Here is a 16457-nt window from a genome sequence, read left to right as displayed (position 1 = left end):
CTATTTTCTTTGGAATTGCTTTTGACCCTCTTGCCCATCACATATGTTCATCACTGGAACTGTAATACTTGCATTAACAGATGTCAAACTGGTCTTTCCAGAAAACCTGCTTAGGGTTGGGTGGAGAGTATTGTTTGAGCTTGGTATTTACAGCATCTGCAAAGACCAGCTCACTTTATCCTTTATCTGTGTGAGTCTTATTTTTAAAGTGAATTTCTTACTAAAGTAGCAGAACTTGGAATCTATTTTCCCATTATAAAAAATACTATGTGTGGTCCTTCAGTTCTCAGACTAACTCACAAAGCCTTCCCCCCACCCCTTTTAACAGTTTTATTGAGGTGTAATTCACTTACCATGTAACTTGCCCACTTAAAGTAGACATTTTTTCTTTAGTGTATTCACAGGATTTTGGCAACCATCACTACAATCTAGTAATTTCAGAACATTTTTGTCTACCCTAAAGGAAACCTCTTACCTATTTCTACACCACCCTACCTCAAGCCCCAAGTCTCATTTCTGTTTCTATAAATTTTTCTATTCTGGACATTTGATATAAATGGAACCACACAGTATATATGGTTTATTTGGCTTATTTCGTTCGGTATAATGTTTTCAGGGGTCTTCCTTGTTGCAGCATATCAGTACTTCATTTCTTTTTATGGCCAAATACTACTACATGGTGGGAATATACCACATTTTGTTTCTCTCATCAGTTGGTGGATATTTGGATTTTTTCCTACATTTTGGTGCTTATCAATTACATTGCTACGAACATTCATGTATGAATTTTTGTGTGGACACACAGTTTTGGTTCTCCTTTGTATATTCCTGAAAGAATTATTGGTCATTTAGAATCCTGTATGACTTTTTGAGGAACTACCTAACTGTTCCCCACCTTGGTTAGACCTTTTTACATTTCCACTAGTCATGCAATTTAAAATTTTTAGGACAATGACTTGAATCGTACCATCAGGTAGTTACCAGGTTTCATTCAGTTTCGTCTTCAGGCTAACATGAAGCAGTTTACCAGCTATTTAAATCTGTCTTTAAGATGAAAGTAGTAGAAAGCTTTTTACTGCTACTTTTGATCCTAATTTGGGAAAGTATGACTTCATAGGCTTATGAAGGACAATCTCTCTTCTCATAGAATTATTGAGAGTATGAAATTAGGTCATATTTTAATGCCTAGAATATGAGATTTCATAAATGGCAAATTTCATTTATGTTTACCATTTTTTCATGTGTGTATAGTGTATACCAATTGCTTGAAGACTTTTAATTGCCACATCATTTTAATTGAAGGATTGTTAGAAATCTGAATTGAAGAACAGCTTATCTGGATGCTAGAAATTAGGGTGGGCAGTAATGACCACAAAAGACATATATGACATTTCTCAAAACACTTGGCCTCAAGAGAAGGCAGAGAATAATTGCTTTTAGCACATTTGAATATCATCTGTGTTTTGTGCTGACTCCAGAGTGCTTATTCAAAAATGACTCAGCTAAGAACAGTGAGATAGATGGAGATGTGTCTTCTGAGGAAGAAAGGTGCTAGATGTGGATATGTATAATGAGGTCCAACTGAGAAGCCTGCATCCATAATGTGAAACACCCTGGTGCTTATCTTTTGTATGCCACTGGGAGCTACTATGCTGGAACCTACCCGGTGTTCCAGTGTGTGCCACTGGTGAAGGGGAAAAGAGAAGAGGAAAACCATGTCTTAAGATTATAGATCCCTATTAAACTATCTGATTTATACTTCATTGAACATCATGATAGATGAGAAATGCAGCTATGTGTAAGACATGGCAGGAATTCATACCTCCCTTATGTGCCCAAAGTTATCCTTGAGTTATCCAGCTGTTTGTCAACTTTGCCTGCCAGTGCCCAGTTCTGTATGCACCAGAACCCTTCATTCCCTTGTTCCCTTAGAGCAGTTGTGCTATAGATACTCCCACTACAGGGAATGGGCCATTGCTTGTAAGGCAAATTTGTACAATAATACATGCTTCTATGTTGACACATTAAGTAACATTGAATGGTTGGTTTAATAATGACCATAATTTCAAAGCAGTGATAAACATAAACAGTATTTCAAGATAGCTGTAAAACACTGTAATGTAATTTTGAAGCAACTGGTGTCTATTACAAATTCAGAGGTACTGATAATACTCCTGTGGTTTGTTGCCAACATTCAAAATCAAAAACAATGTTAATTTTCCGTTGAGGTTTGTGAAAATAAATATGTAATTTGTTTTATCTAAGCTGAGGGGCACTGGAAAATCTCAATATGCCGAGGTTAAGAATATTATGCATATGAAACAACAGCTTATGATTGTGGTTTTTCATAATAATAGGGTTTACAAAGTTGCCTATTTCCAAAGTTCCTCTTTTGATCCTAAAACTCATAATGTAATCATCTGTTCTTATTCAGCATTAACTGAATGTAGAACTGGAATTTAGGCAGAGCATTAGCTAAACAGCGCTTCTCTGAACTGCCAGAATTCTAATGAAAATTATTTGGTATTACAGGAATACAAGTGCAAGTTAGCCAGAGTTTCCCTGGTGCGCAAAGAACTCAGGTCCCGGATCCAGAGCCTGCCAGACTTATCTCGATTGCCCAATGTCACTGGCAGCCACATGCACCTGCCCTTTGCAGGGGACATCTACAGTGAAGATTGATGACCAGTCTCTTTCTATGGCCCAGGACTTTGCAGGAGATGGAGACAGGTTAGGTGGATAGTCCTGTAGTGTTATTTTTGTATATTGTTGAGAGTGACACTAACAACAACAAAAACGACAAGTAATTTATAAAATTGTTTAAAATGTTGGTTTGTTTACTATTTTATTGGTAAGTTAACATGACTTGGTTTAAACAAAGTGATGATCTCTGTGTATTAATAAGCTCACAAATAGTGATTATTTTCAAAAGATCTTTTGTAAATTTTTTTGATCCAGGGCCTTGTGAGAAATTCCATGTTTCTATTTCTTCATGTATTTTCAAATGCTTTTCTTTATTTTCATCAGTAATCACTGTATAGTATATAATTTCTAAAGGGTAAGAGCTAATCAGGAATTGGTTGAGACTTGATTATGGTATAGTTAGGACTTGATTGTAGAAGAGATTAAATGTTTCAACTTAATCTTCACCCTTCTCCCTGACCAAAATATCAGTTCTGTGCCTCTCAATACCTTTGATTCCTTATTCCTTAGAGGCCAGTAATTTAACACTAAACATGGATGTCATTTTTAGAGTCAGATCAGAGCTTAGAGAATGTTGCCACAATAGCACGATAGGGGTCCCTTCCAACTGCCAGAGTAGAACAAGTGGAGTGTTAAATAGGGACCCCCTTGATTAAACTGTTAAAAACAGTTGATTAGATTAATATGAATACTTGGGAAATGTTATGAATTTTGACATTCCACCAAGAAGACAACTTTCATTCTGGAACTGATTTGTCTGTCAGATCAGTCTCCTTTTAACATAAGTGACCCCTTTAACATTAAGCCATCTATGGGATTAAGAGAAACAAAATGATGATACTTTTATTATTCCCATAGCCTTTAACTTTAAAAACTATGATATTTTTAGCTCTAACATCTCAAGACACAACATTCATTAATGTTCAGTAAAGTAGCCTGGAACATTTGTAATGTTTCCTTAAGGTTTGGAATGACTGTATATTTGGAGATTAAGCAGTGCTGCACTACAGGGTAGATCTGGTAAATACTCTTATTTGTACATTTAGAATTACCAAAACAATGTACTTTTACCTTTTTTAACCCTGTGTGTTAGAGCGGTTGCATGCTCTCCTGCTTTCTTCTTAAATCATATTGTTAAGTTATGGATTTGAACTCAGTGATGACTTAGGATAAACATTTTTTAATTCATTACTTTACATATTAGACATTTTTCTTTTCATTGTAAGCAGATTCAAATTAGATAGTCAATAAAACATCTTTAAATCCCACAAGCCAGTTATGTTTCACTAGTCTGAATGGCTTCACTCTTTCTTCCTCAGTATTTGAGATTATAGTTAAAATGAATTTATATGTGAAGGAGAATGCAAATATTTATTTTTAATAGCCAATAGTTCTGGAAACAGTGCTTTTTAACAATGTGACCTCTCCCCAAAACAGACACATATAAATGGTTCCCATTCATATACGGCTTATAGTCCAAAGTTTTTTAGTCATCTTTCAGGAGTTGGGGCACATTTCCTCACAGAGAATTGTGGTTAGGTTCCCTCTGCACACTGCCACAGGAAGCTCACCTGGGAAGCTGATGCACTTAACCATGAATGTAGTTCATGTGGACACAGACTAGGTGACACATTATTAATAGTAGTTAACAGTAGATCCTGACCAGCATTGGTAATGTTCTAACAGCACTCTACCTGAGGAAATGGTGTGCAGCAGCCAGACTACCACATTGGGGAGTGTGTCTAGTAAACCTCTGTCCATTGGTGTAGGATATCTAAGAAAAAGATTCAGCTTGGCGGGTGTGTGTAACAAGTGCACAATTATAAAAACCTTGTTATACCTGTTAAAGTATATCATGTAATTTTTTTTGTTAAAGTGAAAGCAAAAACTTGTATATTAATTTATTTTCAACATCTTGACCTATTTATGATATGCTAAAATGGTGATTTATTCATTCAAACTATTTTTTTCCATTTAAAACTAATTTATAAACTGGACTCCTGGGAGGATTTGAACTCTATTAGAAGTCTGTTGAAATATTTTCACCATTTAAGACAGACTTCTGACTTAGATACTGATTTTAATGCCAGTATCAGCTCTAAATATTTATTATAAAAATGCATTATTTTTTTAAAGAGCTTGATGCAGTTTGTGAGAAGTGATAGTACTCAACCTGAATCCTACCCCTAACCCCACCCCTTGACCAATCCTCCTCAAACCTTTGGTTGTTGGTTAATTTGCTAACTGTGAACACAAATGATACACGGTGTGATTTAGAAGTTACATTTTCAGCCCTAGGATACTTAACATGGTAAGCCTTAGCAGTAAATAGTCTTCTTCTCTAAAAGGTAGAGTACTTCTCAAGAAATGGGGTTAGGTGTGGGTATTGTAATACCAAATTCTAAATCATGAGCATTTTCTCCACTGTGCATGTGAGGCAAACCATGCATCTCTGAGTGCAGTTTGGCCTGGCCCCTCAAAAGAAAAGTATATCGCAACACCTGCAGTAAGGGTACTGTGGCTTGAATGGACACCATCACTCTTTTCTCCACAAACAGTGCAGAGAGCTGTCTGGAGTGGCAGTTTGAACAGATTCCCTGGCATTCCCTCTGCTCCTTCCATCACTACAGTAAGTAAAAGAACCACATGGGGGAACCTGGGAGTCTGAGAAAATCAGCTGTGCTCAGCAGCCAACCTCCCCTCTAGGAAAACCAGCCCAGACACAGCTACTTTGGTACCTTTACTCACATGCACTCTGAATCAGGGTTTTTCTGTAAGAACTCCTTCAGAATCAGCAAAAGCTGGATGACCCAGTCATCTTGGTTTGCAAAATTAAAAGAACAAAACTAGGTTGTCAGTTCTGTCACTGTAGATGAGCAACTCATCTGTTATTATTGAACTGGTTCTAAGAAATCTTTAGAATGAAAAACTCAAATACAAATTAATTGGGAAAGTTAGGATGTCCTTTCTGAAATTTCCATTGTAGAAATTGATATTATATGAAATAACATAAGCTACTAAACTGCTTTGTATTCTATTAAGAAATAGCTCCTAAAGGTATACTCTTGTTTCATAGCTGTTGCACTATATGAAAGCTTTTTTTTTTTTAGTATAAACCCAGTTCTCTGTGTAGAAAGGGAGCATTGAGTTACCTACTGAATTTATTTGTACAGAGCATTTGTTGCCCTCTGTAATTCCAGCCATCCACTCATGAGTCTGTTCTGAGGTGGCAATAGCACATGGGAAGATGAAGTTTCCCTGTTTCTTTACCCCTGTTTGTTTGGCTGTATCTGATGACAATATAAGATGTTCTTAATAAAGTTTTATGTTCTTTTTGAAATGTGTAGATTATTTTGGTGAATCTGATTAATTGGATATGGGATGGGGAAGGGAGGAAAGTATTGGAAGTATTCAGCGATATTATGGTGGAGAAATGGCTGAAGGAGATTCCTTTTGCTTGGCCAGTGGTTCCCGAACTTGAGGGAACCTTGGATCACCTGGAGAGCTTATTAAACGACAGACGGCTGGGCCCCACCCTCAGAGCTTTGGGGTAAGGCCTGATAGTTTACAGTTCTAACAATTTGATGCTGATGTCACGGGGTTTAGGGACCACATTTTGACAACCTGCTGTAGACCAACTTTTGAAGTCCGTGACTTGCTTCATAATTTAAAATTTCAGGCAATTCCAGGTGACAAGCTAATAAAGTATGGGCTTTGCAGTTCATTATATATAGCAGGTTTCTTAGGGACAGAGAACAAGATGAAAGCTTTTGTGACTTACTCAATAGTGCTTAAGTGCTTTTGCGTGAACAGTTCGCCTAGTATCTCAAACTCCTTTGGAGAACAAGCCCTCTCACCAGATCTTGAATTTAAAGCAGAATTGGGGAATACTGGAAATCTGGGAATCTCTGGCAGTGTTTGCCAAACTCCCTGGTTAAGACTCACTTGGGACATTTGCAGAAGGGCACATACCAACTGAATCAGAACTTTCTGATTCTTACCATCTAGAAATTCTGGGAGATTCAGTCTGCTGGCCTTTGCTCTGGTTCTCCATTCCTGGATGGGTGGATTACTTAGCTCTATACCCTGTAAATGTAATTTTAAAATATTGAAACAAAAACCCAAAACATGGATACTTAGCTCCATTACCCAATCTTCACATAAGCTTGTGTGATCTTTCCCTAAGTTCAGAATGAAATGATGAAACAACTAATCTGAAATGACTATGATCTAATGATTTCTCTGTAGAGTTTATATATTTAAAAGATAAGGATTCGAAGATATACTTTGAATATTATAAATTATATGTATATTTAATGTATATGTGTGTGTAACTGCATATTAAAGTTAGTAAGAAAATGTCTGAAAAACTGATAGGCTGAAAAGAAATAAAAGATTTTATGTCAATACAAGGTTAAAAGGACTTAAGACTGAACTGAATATATAAAAACTATATTTTAAACATTTGTACCATTGCATTTTATTTTGTTAACTTTAATGACAATAAATAACTGTACCCAAGATTTATAACCAACCTTTTGGTATGCCAAATTTATAAAACTATGTTGATTTCAAACTTCTGCTAGTGTCCATCCTTGAGGAAAGTAAAAAATATGTGGAATTACTCCAGAGAAACTTATGTATATAAATCTTGTACTTACAACTATGGATTAAACCATTACAGAGAGACCCAACTAAGGCTGGGAGGACCCTCCTACATAACTTTGGAAATTGAACCACTTGGATTTTATGCATTTCATGAAGTGAATTCATAGATCAAACTCCCCATAATTTCCAGTACCTACACGCCTCCTCAAGAAAGCAGTCATCAAAGTCTATCACTTGTTAGAAAATCAAACTGTCTTGAACATGAAGTTAAAACTAGAGTGAAGATATATTAAATTGTCAATATTGTTGAAGATAAATTATTCTAACACTTGTTAAAAATGTATGGAAGACTTTATTCAGACTTTTGTGATAGGTAGCAAGACTATCCCAATAGGGAAGAAAGGTGGGGCCTAACTCCGAATATGTCAGACATCTTGGGGTTTATAGCCAAGGAGCAGAGTGAGGGTCTACATCCCAGGGTCCATGGATGTAGAATTACAAAGACCCTGTAGCACTATCAGGTCCTGATGCCCGGACGTCAAGGACGGGGATTCTTGCTAAACTGACTTCACGTGATTGTTGCTGAAGGTGGTCATGTGTAAAGGGTGGGGGAACTCTCACTAAGCTGGCTTAGTAGGGTTCTTGCTGAAACTGGGTTAGGGAGGCAGCAATGACAAAAGAGGGCTCAGGGAAGCCTGTCTAAAGTCTGGTCAAGAGAGTCTTTGTCAATGTGACCACAACAAATACATTTGTACAAGTACCTCAAAACAAGTGGCCTGCCTCATTAGTGAGGCACAAAGGACGAGCACCAGAGTAGTGCTGGATTTTGTTATTCATCTCATGGTTTTATTACTGGTGTTGATACTCATATTTCTATAGATTTTAAAATCAGTTATGATAATAGCATGTACTGCTTGAACACTTTGAATATGCCATCCACTCGTCTAGGTGTTTTTCAATGTACCATTTTATTGAGTCCTCACAGCATCTTTATTTTACATATAAGGAAATGGACTCAGATACAAGTAATTCTTAGTCAGAATTAAGAATTTTAATTAAAGGAACAACTGTATAATCAAATTATTAAAGAAGATATACTATAGTATTTCTTCCTTGAAGTGTTAAAATATTCAACTAATTTGGTAATATTTGAGTTAAATTTTAGATATGGGAATTAAGCATTTTTAAGGATTTATCTTCTCCAGCTCTGCCTCTGGAATGGTCTAGTATAGCAATACCATTTCTATCCTTCAGTAATAGTATCCCCAACATCCTATTTCTGGCATTACTGCTAATTGTTGTTTAAAAGTGGCAGAGTTTCTAGAGAATTGTCTGCTCAGATTTTTTGTCCATGTTATCTTTTAATTGTTGAATTTTAAGAGTTGTTTATAATTCTGGATATGGCTCCTTAACAGATACATGATTTACAAATATTTTCTCCCTGTGAGTTATTTTCACTTTTTTGATGGTATCCCCATTTGAAACATGCAAGTTTTTAATTACGAAGTCCAGTTTATCTAGTTTTTCTTTTGTTGCCTGTGCTTTTGGTATTACATTAAAGAAACCTTTGCTTTATCCGGGGTTTTAAAGATTTAGTCCTGTTTTCTTCAAAGAGTTTTATGTCCACAGTATAATTTTAATATTCATTTAGAGATGCCCAAAGATCCGTCTGCCCAACAGAAAATAAAGTCAAGACACATGGTGTGCCCTTCCTTTGAATTGAGGTAATGTAAATAGCTCCCACATAGAGGTTCCTACTTTTACTACTACTTATTTAGGTCTCTATCATGTGGCTGGAAAGGATGTTAGTTCTAAAACTAACTAGTGTGAACTCTAATAGGCTAAGGAATTGGAATTTACAGAGCTTAAACTAGGTGCTGGGGGCATAACTGAGATCACCCAGACATGCAGACAGCTCATAAGCAGTTAGGGACACGGTCAGAAACAGTCACCTACAGTCACTAGCACTGTAATCGAAGAGTGGCCTTCATATTGCAGTGGGGTTGGAGTAGACAGCATTTGCCAAAACAGGTGGAAAGACCTAAAGCTGGCAAGAAGATGGCATGTTCTGAGAACTACAAGGGGCTAACTATGACTGGCTAAGTGAACAGAAGAGCAGAAAGAGTTTAAGAGGAACACATGATCCAGTGAGAGGTTAGCCAGAGAGCAAAGGTATCTATCATGACTAAAGTGTTAGGCTGTGGACATAAAGAGAAGGCCCAGCTCCCGCAGCCTGCGATTCAGTCTAAAGTTCAGAATGATGACCCTCGCCATCCCTCTTTGATGCTGACACTAATAAGTGTAATTTCGTTTCACACAACTACAAGACCAACTTGTTAATAACCTTGGCTTCTTACAGTTTACCATGCTCTAATGGAAGAAAGATGTTTTAAACTTAGCAGCAGAGAGACTAGGAAATGGATTATAGTTTAAAGTATCTAAATTATTTATTTCAAGTTTTTAAAAAATAGGTTGAGTACAATTCTTGTTCATCATTTTAAAAAAGTATATCTGTGTTCCAGAGAAAATTTAAGACAGCTAAACTTTTATACTATGTTCTATTTTAGTGTAAATTTTAGACCTAGAAGTAATACATTTTAGACTTCACCAGAGCAAATGAAACACCATGTATGGTGAATTATTACTAAAGAACAGGAAGTTGTAAAAATGAAAAATTTTGTATCTGACTGAATCATCTACAATCAAGAATACTTACTTTTGATGGGAGTAAAAGATAGAAAATTATACTGCAACAACAATTAAAATTTAAAAAAATAAATAAAATAAATTTTAAAAAGAAAAAAGAATATTTACTTTTGCATGCAAAATAGGAGTAATATTCAAATGTTACTAATATACAATTATGCAGATGACAGTGGGAAAACAAGAACACCTATACTTGATCATTTTTCCAAAATAGCATTCTAGACAACTTAGAAAGGAGTAGACCCTCATACAGGTCTGAAATCCCTTATGAAAGAAAATGACAAATAATGAAAGCTTACTTGAGCAAGGAGAAAACAATGTAACCATTCAATGTCCATACATAATCTTTACTACTTACAAGGACCTTTCATCTATTTGTGATTCTCAGAACCACCTTGTGAGGTAGGCATGCTTTATTCATTCTAATGAGGTATTTTCTCCATAAACACTGAAGAATGCCAAGAAAAGTTTGCTTTTGGACCCTAGTTTTCATCTATTTAAAGAAAAAAATTTAAAGTTTTTAAAAAGCTGTTTTTCTAACTTTAGTTTCAAAAACTGCATTAGACGTTTCTTAGTCCATCGCTTACAAAGAAGATAAGAAATTTCTAAAGTCCACCTTTGAATTCTTTTTGGATTCACTCTGACTAAGCAACATTTTTAGTTGAGAGAAGTGTTTCTTTGTTTTGGTCACATTTTTTGAGGAGCAAGTGGGTGTTGATTGTCCAGATGTAGGTGTTCTGAAAAGAAACATAAAACCACACTCAGGAAAACTGACAAATGGTAGTTTAAGTGTTCTTCCTGCTTATGCTAAATTCCTGCTACTAGAAGCGTTTTCTACTCTTCTTCATTATGGCCATATAGGAGCAGTAGCTCTTCCCATCAGTCATTCCCCAAAACCTCACTGAATAGGCTATATGCAACATTTAGTTAGTCTATTGAGTGGTTCTGGAAGCTTCTATCACAACTGAAAGAGAAGGCTAACGTAAAGTGCCACCAGGTTTGAGTTCCCTTTAAGGCTGACATCAAGATTCATGACAGTGCTAAGTAAGGACTTTGAAAACATATTTCTTCACAGCTCAAGACCACTTCCTTTCTTAAAAGTGAAGAATCCGCCCTGGCTGGTGTGGATCAATGGATTGAGTGCTGGCCTGTGAACCAAAGGGTCACTGGTTCAATTCCCAGTCAGGGCATATGCCTGGGTTGTGGGCCAGGTCCCCAGTATAGGGTGCAGGAAAGGAACCACACATTGATGTTTCTCTCCCTCTTTAAAAAAAAAAAAAGTGAAAAACTCCAACCTACACATGTAGGTGCCATTCCATTGTGTCTTCCCCCAGAATGAGCTCCACAGGATAAGCACTTTGTGCTGTTAATTGCATAATCCAGTGCTTTTTAACAGGGCTGGGCACAGAGGAGCCCTCTAAATACGTCCACTCAATAAATTGTTCTCCGTCTGGTATGTGTATATTTACACCTTGTTCTATTTTCTTCTCTCCAAATGGGTTCTATCCCCCAAATCCCTATTTGGGGTAAGCCCGAACCCTCTTCTGCCTCCCCATCTATAAGATAAATGTAAAATATCTTTCTCATCCCTGCATATGTCTAAGAAGCACCCTGGTCTAAATGCAAGTAGATTATTTTAAATACATCAAATTTTCTTTTACCTACTTTTATCCAATAAGTGGAAACGTCCATGATGAATTACTATTATACCAAATATCAAAACAGTTAAATCAAGAACATAGAGAAAACTGGACTTGAAATTTTAATTCTTAACCAATAAATCCAATATTTTAAAAAATCAATTCACTAAGCAGAGATAATACAGTCCTGCCTGAATTTTGTTACTTATGTTCAAGAAACGATAAGACTCAGTTTCCCTTTTGCAGCAAATGTTCAAAAACTCCTTTCACAGTTTCTATGGAATTAAATGTATTGACTATAATAGTAACTCAGTATCAAGCATTACTAAAAATAAAACAAGTGCCCATATTTACTTTGGTTATCACTTGACAAACCTCTATTTAGTTAGATTCCCACAGGCATTTCTGTTAGAGGAAATGGCAAGAACAAAGGAGCAGGAAAGTAAACTGTGAGCTGTTCAGTTTTGCTGACACAGGATAAATTAAGGCAAAGTAAGGTAAGCAGACAGACTGGTCCCAGACACTGAGGGCTAGAAAGCCCAGCTGCAGCATTTGGACCACAGGGAACAGAGAGAGGTGCTTCTAATCAGAGCTGTGCTTCAGGAAAATACCAATCTAGAGAGGTTTAAACAGAGACTCAACGAAAGGTGAGTAAAGACCTGAACAGACAGCAGCAGTGGGGAGAAAAAGAAGAGCGGATGTTAACACCACAAAGCAGGGTTGCTACAAACTGGCGGCTAACTGGACAAGGACCACGGCAGTAGTGGTCAACTGTACTCGCCATTTCAGGCCAGAATGTCTGGAAGGGCATGTTTATTCACTAAATAAGGAACTTAGGGACGATGGGCAGGTTTGAGTAGTTAGTGGTGTAGGTGGATGAAGGTTTATTTAGCAGGCAGCTGGGAACAAGGAGAGGTTGGAAGTAGAGGAATATGTCTGAAAGGCATGGAGAGATGAGACTGAAAGATATGGGAGTATATGATACTAGAGAAGAAAAGGGTATGGAGAAAAAGGGGAGCCAGCATCTGAACTGCACGGCAAGTTTACGGAGTGTATATAACAGAGGAAACTAGAATACTCCGGAGTTAACACTGGCAATTCAAATAACTTAATGAATTAAGATACCTGAAAATCAACACTGGGCTCTTGCCTTTGGAACCAGACAGTCTATGATTTAAGTTTGCAGAACTGAGATTCTTTCTTTCTGGTGTCTTCAGGTTGGGTTTACTCACAGGAGTGGCAGGATTGCTCTTCAACGTGGACAGAAAGCTTCTACTTTTACCATGATGTTTAACTGTTTTGTTGCATGTTTTACAAGTAACCAACTACCATAGGAAGAAGAAATATTTGGCGTGATTTGTCTTATAATTTACTCCAATAAAGTACACGTTCATCAATTCCTGTATGTAAGGGAGTAGACCAGGTACTACAGGGTAAGTAACAGGCTGATCTGGGGGAGCTTGTAATCTAGCAGCAGGAATCAGACAAAACACAAATTTAAAATGAGAAAATCTCCAATAAAAAAATCAGTGGCTAAACATTTTCATTTCATTTAAAATAGCTTTTAGAGATAACAAAGTCTCTCCTTTCCCCGAGTAAAGCCATGTTGAGGGACAGTGGAGAAGGAGACTGGGAATGATACCCTTTAACACCTGGAGGCTGCATCGTAATAGCAGTAAACATTTAACATTTTTTGCAGATGAATTTCCCAATAAAACATGGCAAATATTACTGAAAATGTGACTCCTTCAAATCCTTAGTGACTCTGTAAATATTGGTTTAAAGTAACTTACAAAACCCATCAAATCAATTTTCACATTCCCATACTTCATTAGCTCTACAGGCTGGTTTCTTTTCAGGGTTCATTTTTCAAGAAATGGTCCATTTTCTAGTTACGGTAAATGCCTATCTTTTTGTGTACCTGACTCATAATGCTCAGGATTCAGCCCAGGCCTCAATGAGGTGACTACAAACTAGCTTAGCTGCGAAGTACTCTGATGTGCATGAGCAGATGAAAATGGAAGATCTGCATGTATCAAAGGTCTATGTAAGCTGCTTTATATTCTTCAAAGAGGCTGGATATAGATTAAAGTTGATTTTATGATAAAGCAAAATGCATTTACTGGTCCAATACTATTAAACTCCTAAGTATGGGAGTTCCAGTCCATGTTATCACTAACTGGAATCTTGCGCCAGACATCAGCTATCATAATGCCCATGGCCCACCACAGTGCCTGGTAATGACATATCTGATACTGGGCTTTGTGTAATAAACCCCAAGCAATTTGATTTTGGGGTTTTATTCCATTTTATAGCTTCAGTACTTAGCATCATTTGGCATAAGATAGACCCTCAGTAAAGGTTTAATGGAGGAATATAAGATATATTTACCGTTGTTGGACTTAAATACCTACTCCGACATGGAGGAGGGGATGACTGGAGAAGTGACACTGGTACCTAACAAATAAGCTACTGTTGTTTGGAGAAAAGGACCATGGAGTGAAAAAAATAATTTAGTGGTAGCTGCAGGTCGGGTGATGTCACATTGGTCAGCTCAAGAAACCCTCAAATTTGAAAGAAGAATTGTGCTCAGCAATGCGATCTGAGAACAAGAGACAGCTCATGATACTTGGAAAACACTGTGAAAAACAAAAATAGGCTGTACTTTTGCTGAAACACTGATCATTAGGAAAAAAATAGGTATATATTTTGACAGTCTCAATACACTACTACAAATTTCTGAGTAATGTTCAGGCTGATTCTTAACCTCATTTTAAGTGAAAGAAAAAATTCTTGTTTAAGAATTGAAATCTTACCAATATACTTTTGGAGTTTTTGTACTTGTCCAAAATTCTGGCTTCTTTAAAACTGAGTGTATAATTTCTTGCTTCTCGATTAAGAAGTTTCTGTATTCTGGGTGTCAGTTTGGGCTTGGGTTTGAGGCGCACCCGAGAATTATCCAGAACCAGCAACTGGAAACAGTATGGACATGTTCCTTCGAAAGTGCTTTTAGCATCTAAAATTATACAAATGAAATTCATGATTCAACAAATTAGAATATTTTGTTACCTCAAACACACTGCTGATATGTGAAAAGGGTATATATTTAATATAAGCACATACACATTCTCCTTAAGCAAACTCAAAGTATAAAAAATTAAAAGATAAATGGTAATAATTTATTTTGCAAAACACTATATTCATTCACTCCTTTTAGCAACAGATAATCCCTCACTCTGTTGCTCATTACTTGTATTAAGTGAAAAAAGGCTGTGTCGCCTATTTTACAAACACATTTATCACAAAATAACAATTACTGTGACTTTGTTTCCTTTTTAAATAGCACAATTTTGTAGTTTGTGGGCTGGGCTTTGTCTGCAATTATGCTGTTATTGAGTCAAGAATGGCCCCAAGGTTTGGGGCTGATTAATTCTAAAGAGTTTTTATTTGCTGAAATGGAAAGAGCTGTGTTGTGGGGTAAAGCTCAGGTTTTGGCCCAATAGGTATTCAAAAGTTGCCCAGAAAGCATCTGAGTATCAGTCTAGAATTCGGGGGGAGGTCTGGACTGGGGATATAGACTTGGAAATCCTCAGTATACAGAATCTAAAGGCCACAAGACTGGATGAAAAACTGTCACCAAGGAAGTGAGTGAAGCTAGAAAAGAAGAGGTCCGCGGGTGGAGTCCTGGGACACTCCAGCATTTACAGACTGGGGAATTTAGGAGGAACGAGTAAAGCAGATCAAGACATTGGCTAAAGAGGTAGGAGATGCCCGGGAAGTCAAGTAAGGAAACCATTTCGAGAAGGCTGATCACTGTGTCAAATACCGCTAACACGTCCGGCAAGTTAAAGCACATTCAGCTCTGCGCGGGGGTTATGAGGGTAGTGGGTCGATCAGGTTTCCGGTTTGGATCATCCTGAGTGCTATGCGGATGGAGGGGTACGGGGCGGTGAGAGCCTGACCCACAACCGACGGGCGTTCTCCCTACCGTGCGACAAGCTGTAGGCCCAGCTGTAAAAGAGAAAGAGAACTCGTGAGGAACGAGGGGACACCTCGAAGCTCTCCTCCCGCTCCCCGTCCCGGCCGAGTCTTACAGGAGATAGCGGGCCTGGCCCGGGCAGCAGTCTTGCAGTTTCCGCGCCGCGGCCTCAAGGTAGTGCTTCTGCCTCATCGCCACCACGGACCCCACGCCCTTAAGACCCGGCGACTAGAAGAGATTCCGGAAGCTGGGTTCCCGGCGGGAAGGACTTTGACGTCAGGATCCCAGCTCCCTCCGGAAACCGGCGCTCTAGATGAGGAGTTCCGGTTTCTTTTGTGTCCGTCCCGCCCCGGCCCCGCCCCGGCCCCGCCCCGCACCAGCGAGGGTTCTCAGACCCGAGCCTGGGCGGACCCGCTGGACCCGCTGTGGTAGCGATGTAGCGAGCAGTGGTCCCGCCGCTTCGTCTGTTTCTCCCGATATCCTCTTCTCTGATACCCCTGTGGTCATTTCCTCAGCCCGTGTCGCCCTCTAGATTCTCGAGCTGGGGTACTGACTTTGGCAGAGGCCGGTGGATGCAGGGCCCATGGAGACCTCCCATCCAGGCAGCTCTAGGCACGTGCACCAAGAGCTTCCCGCCCCCTCCCCTTTCCATTTTTAATTGAAGTGAAATTCACCAAACATAAAAAGTTAACCATTTTAGTGTGAAAAATTCAGTAGTGTTCAGTACACTTACAATGTTTTGCAAGTACCAGTGTTACCTTGTGCCTAAACATTCCTATCACCCTAAGAGAAACCCCATGCCCATGCAGCTGTTGCTCCCT

The 16457-nt window shown here is 38.2% G+C and overlaps 2 protein-coding genes across 2 annotated transcripts in view; one reads left to right on the top strand and one right to left on the bottom strand.

Annotated features, from left to right (window-relative positions):
• Window positions 1-6043, top strand: part of RPRD1A (regulation of nuclear pre-mRNA domain containing 1A) — a 56466-nt gene extending 50423 nt beyond the window's left edge. The window contains exon 7 of the mRNA XM_045849997.1: window positions 2533-6043. Coding sequence (XP_045705953.1) covers window positions 2533-2682 — 150 coding nt within the window. The 3' untranslated portion in view covers window positions 2683-6043. The remainder of the gene's footprint in view (window positions 1-2532) is intronic.
• A 3681-nt stretch (window positions 6044-9724) lies between these two features.
• On the bottom strand, window positions 9725-15903 carry CUNH18orf21 (chromosome unknown C18orf21 homolog). Its single transcript, XM_045850070.1, has 5 exons — window positions 15752-15903; window positions 15646-15668; window positions 14474-14673; window positions 12783-12982; window positions 9725-10754 (listed from the first exon to the last, which is right to left on the bottom strand). Exons 1-5 carry the CDS (start codon window positions 15826-15828, stop codon window positions 10601-10603), a joined length of 654 nt encoding a protein of 217 aa, XP_045706026.1. The 5' UTR covers window positions 15829-15903; the 3' UTR covers window positions 9725-10600.
• Between the last annotated feature and the right edge of the window lie 554 nt (window positions 15904-16457).

The sequence above is a fragment of the Phyllostomus hastatus genome, unplaced genomic scaffold (assembly GCF_019186645.2).
Source record: "Phyllostomus hastatus isolate PE091 unplaced genomic scaffold, TTU_PhHast_1.1 phas_contig_80, whole genome shotgun sequence".
NCBI lineage: Eukaryota > Metazoa > Chordata > Mammalia > Chiroptera > Phyllostomidae > Phyllostomus > Phyllostomus hastatus.
Note: the sequence above shows the minus strand (reverse complement) of the source record. Positions and strands in the feature narration are given on the sequence as shown.